This window comes from Ursus arctos, unplaced genomic scaffold (assembly GCF_023065955.2).
Source record: "Ursus arctos isolate Adak ecotype North America unplaced genomic scaffold, UrsArc2.0 scaffold_21, whole genome shotgun sequence".
Classification (NCBI taxonomy): domain Eukaryota; kingdom Metazoa; phylum Chordata; class Mammalia; order Carnivora; family Ursidae; genus Ursus; species Ursus arctos.
The window spans coordinates 49,176,447-49,198,733 of NW_026622886.1; the positions used below are offsets into that span (position 1 = coordinate 49,176,447).

Consider the following 22,287-nt stretch of genomic DNA (forward strand, 5'->3'; position numbering starts at 1 on the left):
TACAGGGGTGCCTGGGTGGCTCAGTCAGTTGGGCATCTGCCTTCGGCTCGGGTCATGATCCCAGAGTCCTGGGATTGAGCCCCACGTTGTGCTCCCTGCTCAGTGGGGAGTTTGCTTCTCCCTCTCCCTCTGCTCATACTCTCTTGCTCGCTCTCTCTCAAACAAATAAATAAAATCTTTAAAAAAAAATCTGGTGAGAACATAATCATGGTTTCTGTTCAGTTTTCAAGTTACCCTTTTTATTAACAGGTGAGAATCTTGTGTTTGCATGTATTACATGATTGGATCTGTTCAGGGTGTAAAAATGAATAGAAAAATCTTAAGTGCTTCCAATGTTCATAGCAGCATTGTCCACAATAGCTAAATCGTGGAAGGAGCCGAGATGCCCTTCAACAGATGACTGGATTAAGAAGCTGTGGTCCATATATACAATGGAATATTACTCAGCTAAAAAAAGAACGATTTCTCAACATTTGCTGCAACATGGACGGCACTGGAGGAGATAATGCTAAGTGAAATAAGTCAAGCAGAGAAAGACAATTATCATATGGTTTCTCTCATCTATGGAACATAAGAACTAGGAAGATCGGTAGGAGAAGAAAGGGATAAAGAAAGGGGGGTAATCAGAAGGGGGAATGAAGCATGAGAGACTATAGACTCTGAGAAACAAACTGAGGGCCTCAGAGGGGAGGGGGTTGGGGGAATGGGATAGACTGGTGATGGGTAGTAAGGAGGGCACGTATTGCGTGGTGCACTGGGTGTTATATGCAACTAATGAATCATTGAACTTTACATCAAAATATATATATATATAAAAGAAAAGAAAAGAAAAATCTTAAGTGCTATGTACACTTGATACTAGAGGCATAATTAGTAAGTAAAAGTCCAAATTGATTTTAGACCTAGAACTTGGTGGTACAGAAAATAGAATTTTAACCTCCTTCTAAGAAAGATTTTATTTATTTTTTATTTTAGAAAGAGAGAGCGTGCGCAGGGGGAGGGGCAGAGAGAAAGGGAGAGAATCCCCAGCAGACTCCATGCTGAGCACAGAACCTGACTTATGCTCAATCTCAAGACCCTGAGATCATGACCTGAGCCAAAACTGAGAGTCATACACTTAACTGAGCCACCCAGGCGCCCCTAACTTCCTTATAATTTTTTCTTAAGAACATTTCCCTATGTCATTTTGATCTGCTTTTTCTGTGATATACTATTGCCAAATAGTGCTATTGCTTATTAGTTCTCATTATCAAATTTGTCAAGTTCCTGAAAAATACTTGTTTTTTTTTAAAAAGCATGCGAGATTTCTGGCATCCATTTTGAGTGACAGTTTCAGCAGCATCCTGTACTGCAACGGCTTGGGAATTTGTTGACATAAATTCATTTTCTCTGACTCCTGATTCCCCTACCTAGGTTCTGTAGCCTGTGGTCTATTTTTAAATTCTGCTGCTATGCTCTGTATGCAGCAGTTCTTTTCCTGAATTATTTATCATTGTTTGGAGCTGAATGGAGCAGTATGTTTTTCAGCACTGCTCATTAGAACTCACGTGTCTGTCTTCAGCTTGGTTGACAGATTTGGTTCATGTTAAATCCCACTGGTCCATTCTGGGAAGGCTGCAAGGCAGGGAACAGGCCATAGTCTGTGGTCTCATGTAAGAGCGTTCGGACTTTTGGTTATTGTTATTTTGTTTTGGCAGCAGTGGGAGAGATGGAACCTGTCCCCTGTTCTTCCCTTAGACTCTGTTCAGACAGATTGTGTTATGCTGGCTTTTGTGATAATATTTATTTTATGTTTTTATGGTGATTGTTGCATTTTTAGGAGAGAGGAGGGAAGAAACCTATGAAACGCACAGCATTAAATCAAGATTCAGTTTCATTATAAATATAATCCAGATACTTGGGGGCACTAAAAATCTCTGGTCTTGGGATATGGGGCGTTTGTTTATTTTGTTTGGGAATATTTCTTCTCGTTGGCTGTTCTCTCACCTTCTTACAAACTGTAGGCTTGGAAGAAGGATGGCAAAATCCAAAAGCGAGGCAATTATTTTGAATGATATTTCTTCTCTTTTCTGTTTTCTAGTGCATCGGAACTGATGTTTCTCTTTTGTCTTCATCCTGTGTTTTTTTCCTTGCGTCCTATCTTTCATGAAAATATTTTCCTTGACATTGTTGCCTTTTTTCTCTTTGATAGATGAGGACACACTACTTGTGTATTGCTTACTTTTAAAAATATTTTCCCTGGGGCACCTGGGTGGCTCAATTGGTTGAGTGCCCGACTGGTTTTTTGGCTCAGATTGTGATCCTGGGGTGTGGGATTGAGCCCCAGGTCGGGCTCCGTGCTGAGCGTTGAGTCTGCTTGGGATTCTCTCTTTCCCTCTCCCTCTACCCCTCCCCCTGCTCTCATGCATGCCCTCTCTTTCTCTCTGAAATAGATAAATCTTAAAAAAATTTTTTTTTTCACATTAAAAAAAAATATATTTTCCCTTTCCACATCATGTAGGTAGAAAGGGGGTGGCTATCAATCATTTGGGCACTGGGGAAGGAAAAACTTTGTCCCCACTAACCCTGTTGGCCATCTCTGAGTGCTTGTACCTTAAGGAAAAAAAAAGTCATGGCATAGATTTGAGTCCTATTCTTGCAGCAATGATGAAATACCTTTTTTTAAAAAAGATTTTATGTATTTATTTTAGAGAGAGCATGAGGAGGGGGAGGAGCAGCAGGGGAGGGGGAGGGAGAGGGAGAGAATCTCAAGCAGACTCTGCACTGGGCAGGGAGCTTGACTCAGGGCTTGATCCATGACCCTGAGGTCATGACCTGAGCCAAAAATCCGATGCTCAACTGAATGAGCCAGCCAGGGGCCCGTGAAATACTTTTATATTCTGAACCAGAACAGGGTTTTTGGCCTCTGTTGCTACTTTTGGTCAGCGCTACTGGCTGAGAAACTGGCCTCTCACTGCTCAGTGATTCCAGTTATTATCATTATTATCATTTCACTTCCCTGTGATAGTGGTTCTCAGTTGCATGAATCCCACATTTCCCAGCAGGCCCTTAGGACAGCCCCACTCACTGACTATTCTCCTGATAGTTCATTAAACTCATTTCTTTGGACTGAGTCAGCCAAGTTTAACTAGACTAAATATACTATCTTTCCCTTATGGTTTTGCTTTCCTTCAAGTTATCCTCAACTCTCTTTGCCAGTACATTTCCACCTTCCTTGAAAAATCCAGTGCAAAATTAACATTGTTAGGAAACTGTCCATTATTCAAGCTACCCAACTCTTATTAATTTGTACTCTTAATTTTTGAGCCTTCTATTTTCTATTTATTTATTTATTTGAGGGAGAGAGAGCGCGCTCACGCGCCTGCATGCGTGCAAGAGCTTGGAGGGGCAGAGGGAGAGGGAAAGGAGAAAGAATCTCAAGCTGACTCCACCCTGAGCGTGGAGCCTCTTGTGGGGCTTGATTTCATGACCCTGAGATCATGACCCGAGCTGAAATCAAGAGTCGGGCACTTAACTGGCCTCAGCCACCCAGGCATCCTGAGCCTTCTATTTTCAGGTTGCTGATGATTTAAAGCACAGTTCCTGCATTCAAGGAGGTCTAATCTTAGAGGAAAATCAGAGATAAATGGACTTGTTTTTCTCATTATTTTGGATTTCTGTTGGTTTTTAATTTCACATATATATCTTTAAATTCCTCATTTAAATTGTAAGGGCAGGAGCAATTATCTTCCTTTCCTTTTTTTTTTTTTTTTTTTAAGATTTTATTTATTTATTTGAGATAGAGAGAGAGTGCACATGAACGGGGGTGGGGGAGCGGAGCGGGAGAAGCAGGCTCTCCACTGAGCAGGGAGCCTGACACGGGGCTTGATCCCAGTGCCCTGGGATCATGACCTGAGCCGAAGGCAAATGCTTAACTGACTGAGCCATCCAGGTCCCCCAATTATCTTCCTTTCTGTGAAATTTTATGAAGTGTTTCTACTGCTCTTGGCACATGGTAGGCAGCTACCTGCCTTAGCACAGGGCAGACTCATTGGATAATAGGGTATCAGTGTAGGGAAAGAGGGATCCTAAGTATTAGGGATTCTCTATTTTGTATATTTTAGAATGGTAAGAATACTAAGACTTTATAGTCTTGCTTGGAATTATACTTTGGAGACTAAAATGACACAGACTAAAAATTGAATGTCCAAAAAGACATACTTGGTTTCTGAAATAACCATCCAGATTTTTTCTGCCTAACAAAGTTAGAGCATATTTATTATTGGCATGCTGGGAGGATGGTTTACTTGAGCAAAAATCTATCCCTGACTGTCTGATGGTGGTGTTGTACATCCTTAATAAATTTGAGTTCACCTTAGTTTACTGTAAAAGTCTTTTAGGTGACATTCAGAACCAAAATTTCATGTTATCTGCAGGGCTGTTAACCTCGTTTTCCAGCCCCCCATGACACTGTGCATTAGAGTTGAGTTTATCTTGGTGCTCTTAATTCAGAACTAGACCTTAAAGAGTAGAGCTATGTTTCATTTCTCTGACACTTTTTAGATTACTTGGTGGTGTAAAGGTAGGGGTAGATAGCATGAAAGTTCTTGAGGGAAGGCTAAGAGGAATGCTACTTGAGACTACTTATTTGCCCAGTCCTTTTGTGTGAAATCAGTCTCCTGACCACTTGTGTTGCCTTCTTTGCTCCTCCCCAGCCTCGCCCCTGAATCTTCAGTCCTAGTGCTACTGACTGTGCAAACTTAGGCAACAGTCCCTAAATCCAGCCTTACTTCTGCCACCATTGTAGAGTTTGAGGGTCCGCAAGACCACCTTTGGGTTCAGTACTTTGCTGGAAGGACTTACAGAACTCACTAAAAGCCGGTACACTCAAAGTTATGGTTTATTTCAGCGAAAGGATACAAAAAAATTAAAATCAGCCAACAGAAGAGATGCGTGAGGCAATTCTAGTAGGATTCCAAATGCTGAGCTTCTGTTTGTCCTCTCCTACTGGAGTCAGGGACAGTGTTAACTCTTCCTGGCAGTGAAGTGTGACAATACACATAGAGTATTGCCAACCAGGGAAGATCACCCGAGCCTTGGTGTCAAGTTTTTTTTGGGACTCCATCATGTAGATATAACGTAGCTGACCTCAGCCTCCAACCCGTCCTGAAGTTGCACTGATCCTGTGTGACTCATAGTCCCCACTATAAACCACATTGTTAGACCCTGTGGCACAGCTCAAAGCCATCAGTAAACAAAAACTTTTAACAACAGGCATTTCTACAGTTTAGGTTTACTTCCAGGGAGCTGAAGGCAAAGACCAGACCTGTCTTTGGCCAAGGTTAAATCCTTCACGACACACTGTGCTTGTTCAATCTTTGGGCCCAACCAAGAGGAAGGGAAAGGGAACTAATTTAAATTTTTTTGAGCCATGCAAATTTGTTTTTTGATCAGAAAGTTTAAAATGTATAAATTGATTTTTTTTTTTTTTCAACGTGGAGATCCAAGTTGATAGAGCTCCCAGGTACCTAAGAGAAGCAAACTCAGATCATCCCTGGTGGAACATACCTCAATTCTAGCTTCAGAGAATTCCTAAAGATAGATTGCCAACAAATAAGTGGTAATAATAGTAATATAATAATATCTCAAGTCACTACAAACAAAAACCAGCAGAAACAACTGATTCAGACCAACAGAAATAAAAATAATAATAATTCAAAGTTAAAAACTCAGTGGAAGGGAACATATATATATATATGGTGGAGTAACAAGAAGTTGACTTATGCCTCAGCCTTAAATATAAACAAATGAATAACTGGACAAAATATATTTTTAAAACTGTTTTAGACATTGGACAAAGGGTAGTGCAGCAGACCCGTGAAACCTTAGAGAAGGGAAACAAACAAGTTGAGCCCCATGATAGCCCCATCTGATGAAGGTTTCTAGCCATTTGGATGAGAAGTGATACCCAAAAGAGCTGACAGTCTCCCACATTTGAGGAGACAGAAGTAAAAGCTCAGGGAAGACAAGACAGCTAGAATTTGTTAGCAGAGTATTTGACAGAAGAAAGCTTGACACAAAAGAGAAAAAGCTCCAGAGATTTGTAGAAGTTTCCCTTAAACCTGAACTGTCCAGTACAGTAGCTACTAACCTCATGTGGCTATTTTAAAATTCAGTTCTTCAGTTGTACTGATACATTTTGGATGCTCAGTTGCCACAATTTCATCATTGCAGGAAGTTCTATTGGATTTTACTATCTTAGACTTGTTAGTTGAGTGCTAATCTGTTTATGAATAGTGAAGAAATTAACGCAAGGCCAGAAAAAGACCACTAGAAAGCATTAGGCAGAACAGTCCCTGGAATACAGGGCCACAAATATGTGTGTTTCTACTAACCAGAGCAAAAACACCTTCTAACACCTGGGACTTTGAATGGAGGCCTTAGAAGGGCATTGCCTCAGTTAAGGGGTCAAATTAGCCCTAATCTAAAGGATTTACCTTCGATTTGCCTAACAGCATAAAAGCAAGCCTCAGAAGGATGAAATTGCTTCTAAGTCACGAATTCCTAAAACAAAGCTCAAAATTAAAGACTAAAAAAAAAAAACACCAGCCAAGAATGCAAAATTGACGACATCTGGCATCCAATCACAAATTACCAGGTATATAAAAGAAGCACAGAATACAGTTTATACTGAGGAGAAAAACCAGTCAATAGAAGTAGGCCTAGAAATTACACAGATGTTAGAATTAGTAGACAAGGACATTGTAACAGTTACAACTGTTCCAAATGTTCAAAAAACTAAAAGAAAGATTGCGTATGTTAAGTAGAGACATGAAAGTTATAAAAATGACCCAGGTCAAACATCTAGGGACACCCAGGTGGCTCAGTCAGTTAAGCATCTGCCTTTGGCTCAGATCATGATCCCAGGGTCCTGAGATCTGGGATCAAGTCCCACATCAGGCTCCCTGCTCAGCGGGGAGCCTGCTTCTCCTCTGCCTGCTGTTCCCCCTGCTTGTGCTCTCTCTCTGTCTGACAAATAAATAAATAAATTTTTTTTAAAGAAAGAAAAAAAAGAAACATCCAAAATGAAATATAAGTGGGGTACCTGGCCAGCTCAGTTGGTAGACCATGTGGCGCTTGATCTTGGGATTGTGAGTTCAAGCCCCACATTGGGTATTGAGCTTACTTAAAAAAAAAACTAAGTAAAACAAAACGAAATATAAGAAAAAGATTGAAAATATAAATATACAGTGATAAGTGAATAATAAGTGAACAGGGGGACAACATCAGGCAGTCTTAAGAATACATGTAATTGGAGTCTCAGGAGTATGGGGGTGGGGACAGAAAAAAATATTTAAAAAAATAATGGCTGAGTATTTTCTAAATTTAATGAAAACTATAAATTCACAGATCCAAAAAGCTCATTTATGATTTTTTCTTCATCACTGATTTTAAGCAATTTGATTGTGATATGCTTTGGTGTAGTTCTCTTCATGACTTTTTCTGTTTTAGGTTCCTTGAGCTGCTTAGATCCATGAGAATCCAAAAAGAACAGTCATGAAGAGAGCTATACCAATATTCATTTTAATCAAATTTCCTCAAACTAGTGAAAAAAGAGAAAGTTCCCAAAGCAGACAGAGAAAAGAATCTATATTATATACAGAGGGGTCATGGTCTGAATTGTGTCCCCACCAAATTTGTATGTTGAAATCCTAACCCCCAGTTATCTCAGAATGTAATGGTACATGGAGAAAGGTCTTTAAAGAGGTGATTCAATTAAAATGAGTCTGTTAAGGGGGAGCCTGGCTGGCTCAGTCAGTAGAGCGTGCAACTCTTGATCTGGAGGTTGTAGGTTTGAACCCTACGTGGGATGTAGAAATTACTTAAAAAAAGAAAATTTTTTAAAAAATGAGGCCATTAAGGTGGACTCTCATCTGGATTGGATTATAAGGACTGGTGTCCTTATAAGAAGAAGAAATGTGAACACATGAAGGGACACCAGGGGCATGAGTGTATAGAGACAAAACCACATGAAGACACAGTGAGAGGGTGGCCATCTGTGGGCCAAGGAGAGAGGCCTCAGGAGAAACCAAACCTGTCAACACTTTGATTTTGGACTTCTAGCCTCCAGACTGTGAGAAAGTAGATTTCTGTTGTTTAAGCCATCTCATCTGTGGTATTTTGTTATGGTAGCCCTGACACAAGGTAAGAATCACAGCATACTTTTCATCAGAATCATTGCAAGCCAGAATATATTGGAGTGGTAACATTAAAGCGCTAAATGAAAAAGCCTGTAAACCTAGAATCATATATGCGGTGAAAATGCCTTTAAAAATTGAAGAGGAAAATGAAGAATGGGCAAATCTCTAGGGTCAGACAGTACATTTGTGGTTGCTTAGGACTGAGGATTGGGAGAAAATGGGGAGTTATTGATAATAGGTATAGGGTATCTTTTAGGGGTGATGAAAATGTTCTAAAATTGATTTTGGTGGTGGAAGCACAACTCTGAATACACTAAAAGCCAGTGAATTGTGGACTTCAAATGGGTGAATTATATGGTGTATGAATTTTATCAGAGTAAAAATAATGAAGATGAAATAAAGCCTTTTAAAATATACAAGAGCTGATAGAATTAATCACCATCAACCTACAACTACAAGAAATGTTAATGGCAGGAGAAAATTATACCAGATGGAAACTTAGATCTACATTAAAAAATTGAAGAGAATCAGAAATCTATATAGAGGGGCACCTGGGTGGTGCAGTTGGTTAAGCGTTAAGCTTTTGCTATTGGCTCAGGTCATGATCTCAGGGTTGTGAGTGCTCAACATGGAGTCTGCTTAAGACTCTCCCTCTCCCTCTGCCCTGCCCCTTTCTAAAATAAATAAATAAATCTTTAAAAAAAAAAGAAGCCAAATAGGAACTATTACGAGTTCTTTTATTTGGAAAAGCTACTTAAAAAGATAACTGTTTAAAACAAAAATAATAAAACGATATTGTGGGATTTTTAAGATGCGTAGAAGTAAGACAAATGACAGCAGTTGCCCAAAAGGTTGGGAAAGGTGAAATGGAAATATACTATTCTAAAGTTCTTTTTTAAATTTAATTTAATTTTTATTTTTTTTAAGATTTTATTTATTAGAGAGAGAGCACGAGCAGGGTGAGGGACAGACAGAGAGATAAGCACCAGACTCCCCACTGAGCAGGGATCCTGATGTGGTTCTTGATTTCAGGGCCCTAAGATTATGACCTGAGCCGAAGACAGATACTTAACCACCTGAGCCACCCAGGTGCCCCATTCTAAAGTTCTACAATGTATGCAAAATGGTATATTATTTGAAGATAGACTGTGATATGTTAAAGATTTATACCTTAAGTCCTAAAGAAACACTTAAAAAGCAAAGAGGTGGGGCACCTGGGTGGCACAGCGGTTGGGCGTCTGCCTTCAGCTCAGGATGTGATCCCGGTGTTATGGGATCGAGCCCCACATCAGGCTCTTCTGCTATGAGCCTGCTTCTTCCTCTCCCACTCGCCCTGCTTGTGTTCCCTCTCTTGCTGGCTGTCTCTATCTCTGTCGAATAAATAAATAAAATCTTAAAAAAAAAGAGCAAAGAGGTATAATTAATAAGCCCATAAAAGGAGATAATTGAATCATAAAATGCTTAATCTAAAAGACATCCAAAAAAGGGGAAGATGAACAGATTGGACAAGTAGAAATCAAATAGCAAGATGGTTGACTTAAATCCAACTATGTAAATAATCACATTAAATGGAAATGATCTAAACACTATAATTAATAGGTGGAAATTGTCAGATTGCACTTAAAAGGAAGATCTAGTTATGGTGCTGTCTACAAGAAACCCACATTAAATACGTTTAAAGACACAGCTAGACCAAAAGTACAAGGATGGAAGAAGATATACCATGCGAACACTAATCAGAAGAAAGCAGTAGTTACTATATTAATATTAGACAAAGTAGATTTCACAGCAAGGAATATTAACCATGGATATGGAAGGTGATTTCATGATGAAAATGGGGTCAGTTTTTTAAGAAGATTAACAATCATAAATGTTTATGCATTTAATAACAGAACTTCAAGATTTATGAAGCAAAAGGTAATAAAACTGAAAGAAATAGAGAACCCATCAGTATAGTTGGAGATCTCAACAGTATTTTCTCAACATTAGATTGAACAGTTAGACAAAACATCAGTAAATAACTTGACCTTGTTGACATTTGCTGACCACTCAACCCAGCAATGATATGATAGTATTCTTTGCTAGTGTTCACAGAATATGAACCAACATAGACCATATTCTGGGCCATAAATTTCAATAAATTTAAATTTTACAAAGTAGGTTCTTTTATCATAAAGGGATTACATTAGAAATCAGTAACAGAAAAATATTTGAAAACTCCTAAATATTTGGAAATTAAACATAATCTATAATCTGTATTAGACATTGGTCAAAGAATAGGACAATTTTAGAAAATTAGAAAATTTTTTTAGAGAATAAAAATGAGAACATGACATAGCAGAATTTGTGGGATACAGTTAATGCAGTACTTAAAAGGAAATTTATAATGTAAAATGCATATATTAAAAGTAGAAAGATTTCAAATTATTGACCTCACCTTCCACTTTAAGAAATGAGAAAAAGAAAAGGAAACTTAACTCCACATAAGCAGAGGAAATGAAGCTGTGAAGATTAGAGCAAAAATCATTAAATTAAAAAGCAGAAAAATAGGGGCGCGTGGGTGGCTCAGTCATTGAGCGTCTGCCTTCAGCTCAGGGCGTGATCCTGGAGCTGATCCTGGAGTTCTGGGATTGAGCCCCACATCGGGCTCTTCCGCTGGGAGCCTGCTTCTTCCTCTCCCACTCCCCCTGCTTGTGTTCCCTCTCTTGCTGGCTCTCTCTCTCTCTGTCAAATGAATAAATAAAATCTTAAAAAATAATAATAAAAAAAATAAAAAGCAGAAAATAGTAGATGTTATCAGTGAAACCAAAAGCTGATTTCTTTCTTTCTCTCTCTTCTTCTTTCTCTCTCTCCCTCCTTTTCTCCTTAAGCTTTACACCCAACATGGGGCTTGAACTCACGACCCCCCCATGAGAGTCTCATGCTTTACCGACTGAGCCAACTAGGTGCCCCCCAAAGCTGGTTCTTTAAAATGATTAACAAAATTGATGAACTTTTAGCCAGGCTTAGACAAGGAAGAGAGAACACATTACCAGTATCAGGAATGAAAAATAGGACACGAGTGGTGATTCTACAGCCATTATAAAGATAAGTACCACAAACCATTTGTGCCAGTAAATTTGACAATTTACATTAAATGCACAAGCCCCTTGAGAGATACAAACTGATAAAGTTCAATCAAAAAGAAACATAACCAGACTAGGTCTATATCTATTAGAGAAATTGAATTGTAGTTTAAAACTTTCCCACAGAGGAAACTCCAGGCTCAGATACCTTCACTGCTGAAGTCTACCAACAATTTAAGGAAGAATTAATGTACCGTTTCTGCATAAACTTTTGAAGAACTTAGAAGAGGAGGGAATACTTCCCAACTCATTTTATGGACCCAGCCTTATCCTGATACCAAAACCAAAGACATAATAAAATGACATGCTAATATTCAATATGAACATAGATGTAAAAATCTTTAACAAAATTTTAGTGAATTGAGATCGGTAATTTCTATAAAAGACAATACATCATGACCAAGCAGGGTTTATCTCAACAGTTCAAGGTTGGTTTAGCATTCAAAATTCAAACAATGTAATTCACACATATTAACAGACTAGAAAAGAAAGTAACATGGTATCTCAAGAGAAGCAGAAAAGTATTTGGGAAAATTCAGCTTCCATCAAATTAGAAGGGAACTTCCTTTTTTCTTTTTTTTTTTTTTTCTTTTAAAGACTGTATTTTTACTAATCTCTACACCCAATGTGGTGCTTGAACGTATAGCAGTGAGATCAAGAGTTGCATGCTCTACCGCTGAGCCAGCCAGGCATCTCTAGAAGGGAATTTCTTCAGTCTGATAGAGGGCATCTTTGAAAAGCCAACAGCAAATACTGTATGTAATGAAGAAAAAATTCTTTGCCCCTAAGAACAAGAACAAGGCATGAATGCTTGCTTTCACCACTTCTTTTCAACACTGTATTGAGGATTCTCACAGTGCAGTAAGCTAAGAGGGGAAGAGGAGCAATAAAAGGCATAAGTTTGAAAAAGGGAAAAAGTAAAACCATTACAGAGGACAGATTCATGTGTGTAGGAAAACAAGGAATCTGCAGAACTAGATTATTTAAGTTTAGGAAGGTTGCAGGGTATAAAGTCGGTATATAAAAATCATTTGTATGTTTATATACTAGGAAGAGCAATCTCAAATTGAGGTTGAGTAAGTACATCATTTACCAATACCAAAAACAAATTCTTAGGGTTAAATTTGACAAGATACATGCACTAGCTATATACTGAAAACTACAAGACATTGCTTTATGAATTGGAAGATTGCAGTTCCTCCCAGATCTATATATTCAACATGATCCCAGTCAATCCACACACTAAGTAAAATTTATCTGGAAACACAAGGGTCTAGAATAGACAAAGCAAATTTGAAAAATCAAAATTGCAGGACTTACATTACCTGATTTCCCTTTTTTTTTTTTTAAGACTTATTTATTTGAGAGAGTGAGAGCACGCAAGTGTGAATGAGTGGAAGGGGCAGAGGGAGAGGGAGCGAACGGTTTGGTAATTAAGATGGTGTGGTGTGAAAATAAACATATAGATAAATGGAAAGGAATAGAAGTTCAGAAATAGATCCATGTGTGTATGGTCAGTTGATTATTCAAAGTTGACAAGGCATTTCATTGGGGAAAGGAAAACTTTTTAGTAAGTGGTCCTTAATCAGATAAACATCATAAGGGAAGAAAAATCTTTTTTCATTCTATTCTTCTCGGTTACTAGCTGGGTCTCTGTAACAAGACAGATTAACAAGAGAAAAACAAGTTAATTGACCTATATATTTCATATATATATATATATATATATACACACACACACACACACACACGTATATACATATATACATATATATGCATATATATATGAAACGCCTGGATGAGTAACTCAAAGGTTCGGTTAGAAGTTAGGTTATATAGGGCCCCTGGGTGGCTCAGATGGTTGAGCATCTGCCTTCGGCTCAAGTCATGAGCTTCAGATCCTGGGATGGATCCCCATGTTGGGCTCCCAGCTCACCGGGGGGGGGGGTTGGTTTGCTTCTCCCTCTGCCTCTCCCCCTGCTTGTGCTCTGTCTCTCTCTGTCTCTCAAATGAATAAATAAAATCTTTTTTAAAAAAGTTAGGTTATATAGCTAGCATCCTAACAAATTTTTAGAGAAGTTTTAAGACAAAGGAAAAGGACCTTGAGTGTCTAGGGGTGGCAAAGTGTGGGAAGACAAATCTATGTGAAACTAATGGTAGATAAAGACTAGCTAGTAAAGTTTTATGTAGAGTCTCTGGTGCCATCTCCAGACTGATAAGTTTTATCTCCTGTGATTAACTTTTGTCCTCACTGGTGAGGGGAGGAGGAGGACACCTAAGTAAATTTATGTCCTGCTTTTAGGCAAATGGAGGGCAGAGAGCTTTTCTTTGATCTGCTTCTTAATTTCCTTCTGCTCAAAATAGTCCTATGCCAAAGTAGCATATGTAGGGTGGCAAATTCTGCTCTCCTTCACCACGTTAAAAAAAAAAAACACAACAGGGGCGCCTGGGTGGCACAGTGGTTAAGCGTCTGCCTTCGGCTCAGGGCGTGATCCCGGCGTTATGGGATCGAGCCCCACATCAGGCTCCTCCGCTATGAGCCTGCTTCTTCCTCTCCCACTCCCCCTGCTTGTGTTCCCTCTCTCGCTGGCTGTCTCTATCTCTGTCAAATAAATAAATAAAATCTTTAAAGAAATAAATTAAAAAAAAAAAAACCTCCAACCTTACTTCACATCATCATTAACTCAGATGAGGCACCTGAGTCACTCAGTTAGGTAAGCGACTCAGTCCCAGGATCTCAGGATCAAGTCGCACATCAGGCTCCCCGCTCAGTGGGGAGTCTGCTTCTCCCTCTGACCCTACCCCCCTCTCATGCTCTCTTTCACTCACTTGCTCTCTCAAATAAATAAAATTAAAAAAAAAATTAACTCAGATCAATCATGGACTTTAAGGGCTAAAATTAAATTCTAGAAGAAAACTTCTGAGAAAATCATTCTGATCATAGATTAGAGAAAGGTTTCGTAAGTTAAACAAAAAGCACAAAGTATAAAAGAAAAAAATTGATGTTTGAGTTCATCAAAATAAAATTTCTCTTTTAAAAACAGAGTAGGGGGGCGTCTGGGTGGCACAGTGGTTGGGCATCTGCCTTGGGCTTGGGGCGTGATCCCGGCGTTATGGGATCGAGCCCCACATCAGGCTCCTCTGCTGGAAGCCTGCTTCTTCCTCTCCCACTCCCCCTGCTTGTGTTTCCTCTCTCGCTGGCTGTCTCTATCTCTGTCAAATAAATAAATAAAATCTTTAAAAAAAATAAATAAAATCTTTAAAAAAATAAAATAAAAAAATTAAAAAAAAGAGTAGGGGTGGCTGGCTGGCTCAGTTGGTGGAGCATGTGACTCTTGATCTCAAGAGTCATGAGTGCAAGCCGCATGTTGGGCATAGAGCTTATTCTGGGGGAAAAAAAAGACTGGCAGAAAATATAAGTTTAAGAAAATATTTGAATGTGGGATATATGAAGAATGCTTATAATTCAACAAAAAGAAACAGCCCAGTTTAAAAATGGGGAAGAGGGGCACCTGAGTGGCTCAGTCGTTAAGCATCTGGCCTTCGGCTCAGGGCGTGATCCCAGAGTCCTGGGATCGAGCCCCGCATCGGGCTCCCTTCTCTGCTGGGAGCCTGCTTCTTCCTCTCCCACTCCCTCTGCTTGTGTTCCCTCTCTCGCTGGCTGTCTCTCTCTCTGTCAAATAAATAAATAAAAATCTTTTAAAAAAATAAAAATGGGGGGGCGCCTGGGTGGCACAGCGGTTGAGCGTCTGCCTTCGGCTCAGGGCGTGATCCCGGCATTATGGGATCGAGCCCCACATCAGGCTCCGCTATGAGCCTGCTTCTTCCTCTCCTACTCCCCCTGCTTGTGTTCCCTCTCTCGCTGGCTGTCTCTATCTCTGTCAAATAAATAAATAAAATCTTTAAAAATAAATAAAAATAAAAATGGGGAAGAGATGTGAATAGACTCTTTGCTAAAGAAGATATGGGGTTGGCAAAGATGTTCAACATTAGTTATTCGGGAAATGCAAATGAAAACCTTAAGGTACCACTACACATTTAGCATGGCTGAGCATTTGAAATCAAATGCTAGTGAGGATGTGGAGCAACGGGAGTTCATATATTACTGATAGGAATGTAAGATGGTGAAACCGCTTTTAAACAGTTTGATTTTTTTTAATTAAACATATATTTATCATAATGACACAGCCATTTCAGCTCTGAAACGAATCCAAATGTCCATATCAGGACTTGTACATGAATGTTTATACCAGCTCTATTTGTAATAGCTAAAAATTGGAAACCCAGATAACGCAGAAATTATCAACGGTAAGTAAATAAATTGTGGTTTATTTATACAATGGTGTAGTGCTCAGCAACAAAAATGAACAATATATTGGCATACCAGTATGCAGTATTGTAAAGCTGTTAATTTTTAAATTTTTAAAAAGATTTTATTTATTTTTGCGTGCATGTGCGTGAGAGAGTGAGCGAGCACCAGTGGGGGGAGAGGGGCCTGAGGGGCGGGGTCTAAGGGGCAGAGGGAGAAGCAGACTCCCCGCTGAGCAGGGAGCCAGATGAGGTGCTCTATCCTTAACTCTGGGATCATGACCCAAGCGGAAGGCAGATGCTTACCGCCTGAGCCACCCAGGCACCCCTTAAATTTTTTGATGACCTGGTATTTCCTCATCTTAATTTGCATTTTCCTAATTACTAGTAGAAGATAAGTTTCTTTTATTATCGGCCTTTTGGGTTTCTACTTTCCAGTCTTTGCCAACTTTTCTATTGAGTTATTTATCTTTTTCTTTTTGGTTTATAATTCTTTGTATATATTGGGTACCAATTATTTGTAATATGTGTATGTTTCAAAAAAAATTTTTTCCCCAATCTATAGCTTACATTTTAACTTTACAATTTTTTTTTTTTTTTTTACAGATTTTTATTTATTTGAGGGAGAGAGAGAGAGAGCTCAAGTGCATGTGCGAGCAGGGGGGAGGAGGAGAAGGAGAGGGAGACGCACACTCCCTGCCGAGCAGGGAGACAGGTAGGGCTGCATCCCAGGACCCTGTATTTTTTACTATATAGAAGTTTCAAGTTTTAAATTTTTAAAGTCATCAAAAGTTATAGTCCTTTTTTTTTTTTTTTTCCTGGTTTCAGCTTCTGGTTCTTATCTAGTAAGTCCTTCATTCTGCTGAGGTCATAAAGAGTCTTGTATATTTGCTTCTGAAATTTTAAGAATTTGCTTTTTAAATGTAGGTTTTTAATTCATGTGGAATTCATGTTTGTGTGGGGTATTGAATAGGGTTCTTTTTTCCTCTATGGAGAACTAGTTGCTCCAAAACATTTGTTACTGAAATATTAATTATGTCTCCTAATGTGATCAAGTTTTTGGATATGTGTGGGTCTGTTCTGTGATCTCTATTCTTTTCCATTGGTCTGCTCAATTTGCACTTATTTTTGTTTTTTTAATAAAAACAAAAGCATTTATCTGGGGTCTCAGAATTGCAATTTGGGGAACACACATTTGGGCAGCAAATCAAATAGTCCCCCCTTAGGGAACAAAAATGAGGAGTTTATAAAGACAAAAGGGAATGCTTTTATATATTGTTTACAAAGAATTTTGTTTGGTGTTGGTGGCAGAAACCTAATTTTGGCTGAAAATAATTGGTTCTTAAGACTCTCAGTAAGCATAGTCTCTTACTGTACCAAGTTGCAGGTGTTTGGACTGAGTCCTTATAATATTTACAGTTTGTCTCAGTTCAAAGTTCATGGTTCCACCTGGTGAGGATGTGTTAAGATTCATTTCCTAAATGGGCCCGTAGGCCCATTTTAAAACCCCTTGACAGAAGTGACCCTGTTTCATTTCACCACCTTTCATCAAATAGTATTATTCCACGTCTTAATTACTATGTAAGAAGCCTCTACTAGTAGGGCAATCTCCACCTGTACATTTTATTCAGACTCGATTGACATTTTTGTTGTAAATTGCGTTGGATTTTTAGATTAACATGGAGTGAACTGGCTTCTTTGCAGTATTGAATCTTATAGCCAGAGGTATTTTCTCTAACTCCATTTGTTTGGGTTTTGTATATCCTTCAATAGCGTTTTATAACTTTTTCATTAAAGATCTTTTTCTTTTGTTTCATTTGTCTCTAGGCAGTATTCGTTGTTCTTGTGTTTGGGTTCTCTTTTTCTATTTTTGTTAGAATATAGATACATTGTGGGGCGCCTGGGTGGCTCAGTCGTTAAGCGTCTGCCTTCGGCTCAGGGCGTGATCCCGGAGTTCTGGGATCGAGCCCCACATCAGGCTCTTCCGCTGGGAGCCTGCTTCTTCCTCTCCCACTCCCCCTGCTTGTGTTCCCTCTCTCGCTGGCTGTCTCTGTCAAATTAATAAATAAAATCTTAAAAAAAAATATATAGATACATTGTTAATTTTAATACATTGATCTTCATTTCAGCTGAGCTCTTTTTGGTGCTAAATGGTTGGTTCTTAGATTTTCTTGGATTCTACAGGGTCATTGCTAAATTTAGAATAGTTTTATCTTGCTTTCTAGTTCTTATACCTCTTCTTTTTTGCATCCTACTTTTGTCTAAGCCCTCCAATTTAATATTGGATAGAGGCAGTGATGGTGAGCTTCCTTACATCATTCCTGACTCTAATGGATATTCTTTTTTCCTGTTAAACTCAGTAATGATAATACGAGCTGCAGCTTATTAAGTTGCATGAAAAAAAAAAGTTGCATGTTTTGTGCCAGGTATTGTACCAGCGATTTGTTTCTGCTTTTTGTAATATCTTGCAAGGCAAGTCTAGTTATCCCCATTTTATAGATGAGGTTTAAAGAGGTAGAGTTGTTTGCCAGTTACATGATTAGTAATTAGAAAGCCAGCAAATCAGTCACTGTTAGTCCTTGTGCTTTACCTCAAGGAAAATCTCCAAGCGAGTAGTAAAACGTTTTGCTACAGTGAAATACTGACATTTTCTTTATCTGAATTTTGCGGCGTGCTGCAGAAACAGCACATACTCCCTCAACGCTCACCATCCACAGACCTTACTTATTGTTTCTTTTTAGTCCTGTTGTTACAAATGAATGCTATTGTTGTGTTTTAGTCTTAATTGTGACTTAATTCAAAGAATGTCTTATTCACTACATAAGCAGGTTTACCTGTCAGAATCACCAGCAGCTTCCTGTTCTATATCTCATTTTTGTTTCTTTGGACATTTGTTGTTGTTTTGTTTGCCATCCAGATGTGGGAAATGTCTTGGAAATTTAAAGCCTCATCATCCCCACTCATGTAAACTATTGAGAAATTTTCTTATGGAGGATTTAAACATAAATACAATAGAGAATAGTCTGTGAACCACCATGATTCCACTATCCAGTTTCAACACAATCTCCCCCCACACTTTTTTTGTTATTGTTGTTACTGAAGTTGGAATATTTTATTTTTTTATTTTATTTTTTTTTAGATTTTTTTTTTTTATTCGACAGAGATAGAGACAGCCAGCGAGAGAGGGAACACAAGCAGGGGGAGTGGGAGAGGAAGAAGCAGGCTTATAGCGGAAGAGCCTGATGTGGGGCTCGATCCCATAATGCCGGGATCACGCCCTGAGCCGAAGGCAGACGCTCAACCGCTGTGCCACCCAGGCGCCCCGAAGTTGGAATATTTTAAAGCAAATCCACATATGTCATTTCACCTGTAAATAATTCAGGATGCATCTAAAACTAGTAAGGACTTTTTAAAAAAACTGACATGATCTTTTCATATTTCACAAAATTAACAGTAATACTTAATGTCATTCAAAACCTAGTTCATCTTTGGTTTTCCAGTTGTCTTCAGGGTATCCTTTTTTATAATTGTGTGACTATGGACCCAAACAAGGTCCATGCATTTAAATTTCTTTTTAGTTGAACAAATTGTAAGAACCAGAGATTTCCCTAGTGTTTATTTGGGGATGCTGTGTTTGAAATTTTTTGTGATGCAGTCTAGAAGAACTAGAGGACTTTTATTGGAATTATGATACTGCCTGTTTTAAAACTTATTGACTTGCTTTGCTTGCAGTTATGAAGATCTGAACACATCCTAGTTCTGTGACCCAGCAAATAGCTAATATTCTTAGTTAACCCTAAGTTCAATTTTGAAGGTTTTGTTTTGTTGTAAAGCTCACATTTAAGCCTCCATATACTAAGCATGGAGGGACCTGAAAACTCCCAGTTGCCTATTTTCCTCATTGTTGTCATCTGTTAGTTCATGTAGTTCAGTATGAGAATGACTATTTTAAAAACAACTGATAATGCATATGCGGATATTAAAGACATTTTAGGGTGCCTGGGTGGCTCAGTTGGTTAAGCATCTGCCCTCAGCTCAGGTCATGATCCCAGGGTGCTGGGATGGAGCCCCTGCTTCTCCCTCTGTGCCCCTCCCCCCACTCTTGCTTACTCTCTCACAAAAATAAATAAAATCTTAAAAAAAAAGACATTTTAGAAAATGCAAATGAGTAAAACTATTTTTTTTAAAGATTTTATTTATTTATTTGACAGAGATAGAGACAGCCAGTGAGAGAGGGAACACAGTCAGGGGGAGTGGGAGAGGAAGAAGCAGGCTCATAGCGGAAGAGCCTGATGTGGGGCTCGATCCCATAACCCCGGGATCACGCCCTGAGCCGAAGGCAGACGCCTAACCGCTGTGCCACCCAGGCGCCCCAGATGAGTAAAACTATTTAAGAAGAAAATAAATATCACCTGTAATCTCATTCCTAAGAGAGAAATACTTGTTAAACTTTTGTTATATTTTTAATCCATTATCTTTTCACAGATATTTATAGTTAATATCATAATGTATATATAGTTTTGCATAAGATTTTTGTCTAGACTATCACAAGTAGTTCCCTTGTCATTAAAAAAATTTATAAACCTATCATGAGAATAACTTTACATTCATTTATTTGAATTTGTCATCAGTTATTATTATTTCTATTGGCTATTTATTCCCAGATTTTTCTCTATTATAAATAATGCTTGTGAACATTTTTATATATAAATATTTTACTATTTGTGATTATTGAAGAATGAGAGTTCAATGAAAAGCATTTAAAATGCATAGAGTAGTACCTAGACCATAGAAAGTACTCAAAAAGATTTTGGCAAATGTAACTTGCTTTTATCGCTTAATGTGACTTGGGGGTCTTAACATACTTTATATGGATTTAGCTAATGATTCTTTAAGAGAATAATTTTGTGAAGGAACATTAGGACTCAAATATATTACAGTCTGTCCCATCTTATCCCCTTCTTGATCCTCTCTCTGCTCCAGCTACCACCTCATTTCTCTATACAGCAAAATTATATGAAAGAGTTACCTATTCTTGCTATCACCAATTTCATTCCTTTTTTCTCTTGAACCGACTTCATTTAGGCTTTTACCACCACTGTTCTCTATTCCTAAATCCAGTAATTAGTTGTAAATTCTCATCTTACTGGCCTATCAGTATTTGACATTGTTTATTGCCATTTCCTCTAAATGTTTTTTTCACTTGGCTTCCAAGACATCACACTTTCCTTTATCACTGGCCATTCCGTCTTAGTTTCCTTTGGTGGTTCTCTTGGCTGTTTTTTCTTTTTTTAAATGAAAAAAAAATTCAGAAATGCAAAGTAAATACAATATTATAATGAATCGACCCCATGTACCCAGTAATCATCAACATTTTTGTTTAATCTATACTACCTCCAGCCATCGTTTACCCTATTTATTTAAAAAAAAATTGTTTTTAGATTTATTTGTTTGAGAGAGAGCATGTGCGTGTGAGAGTGGGGGGAAGGGCAGAGGGAGGGAGAGGGAGAGAATCTTAAGCAAATTCCCTGCTGAGTGCAGAGCCCGACTGAGGGCTCAATCTCAGGATCCTGAGATCACAAACTGAGCCGAAATCAAAATTAAGAGTCGGGTGCTTAATCCACTGAGCCACCCAGGTTCCCCAGCTTAACACTATTTATTATTTTTCTTATTTTAAAATCTTATTTAAATAGTACAGTTTACATAGAGTAACATTTACTTCTATAGGGGAACAATTCTATAAAATTTAAAAAAATATACACTATCTTGTAACCACTGCAATATAGACACAGAATATTTCCATTACCTAGATGGTTCCCTTTTGCCCCTTGTAGTTGTTCCTCTTTCCTTACCCCCAGACCCTGGCAACCACTAATCTGTTTCCTATCCCTGTAATTTTGACTTTACCAGAATGTCATGTAAATGGAATCACATAGTATGTAACATTTCGATACTGGCCTCTTTCACTCAGCATGTCTTTGAGATTCATCCAAGTTGCTGCATGTATCAGTTCATTCCTTTTTACTGCTCTGTAGAATTCCATTAATGAATGTACTGCAGTTTATCCATTGACTGATTGAAGAATATTTAGGTTGTTTCCTCTTTTTTTTTTTTTTTCAAATATGAATATAGCAGCTATAAACATACTTGTACAGGTTTTGAAATAGCTGGGAGTGGGACTCCTGGGTCATATGGTCAGTGTATTTTAACTTTAAAAGAAACTACCAAACTGTTATCCAGAGTGTTTGTACGAATATATGAGAGTTTCAATGTATGGGAGTTCCAGTTGCTCCATACCCTCACTAGGATTATCAGTATTTTATATTTAAGTCTTTTGCCCCTTTTTAAATTGGGTTATTTTCTTATTGTTGAGTTTTGAGCGTTCTTTATCTATTCTGGATACAAGTCATTTGTTGGATATATAATTTGCATATATTTTCTTCCATCTGGTATCTTGTCTTTTTATCTTTTGCTCAACAGAAGTTTTTAATTTTGATAAATTCTAACTTGTCAGATTTTTTCTTTTATGGATTGTACTTTTGGTATCTTATTTAAGAACTCTTTGCTTATGGGGTGTCTGGTTAAACGTCTGCCTTCAGTTCAGGTCAGGACCCAGGATCCTGGGAATGAGCCCTGTGTCATGCTCCCTGCTCAGCGGGGAGTCTGTTTCTCTC

General features: G+C 38.3%; 1 protein-coding gene across 29 annotated transcripts in view; it reads left to right on the top strand.

The window, feature by feature from the left end:
* R3HDM2 (R3H domain containing 2) overlaps positions 1-22,287 on the top strand; it is a 155,572-nt gene that overhangs the window by 60,702 nt on the left and 72,583 nt on the right. For 7 of the 29 annotated variants that reach the window (XM_057316205.1, XM_057316209.1, XM_057316204.1 and 4 more), the window contains one exon: positions 16,220-16,328. The exons of the other annotated variants lie outside the window; for them this stretch is intronic. In XM_057316205.1, coding sequence (XP_057172188.1) covers positions 16,262-16,328 — 67 coding nt within the window. In that variant the 5' untranslated portion in view covers positions 16,220-16,261. The remainder of the gene's footprint in view (positions 1-16,219; positions 16,329-22,287) is intronic. 29 annotated transcript variants of the gene reach the window in all.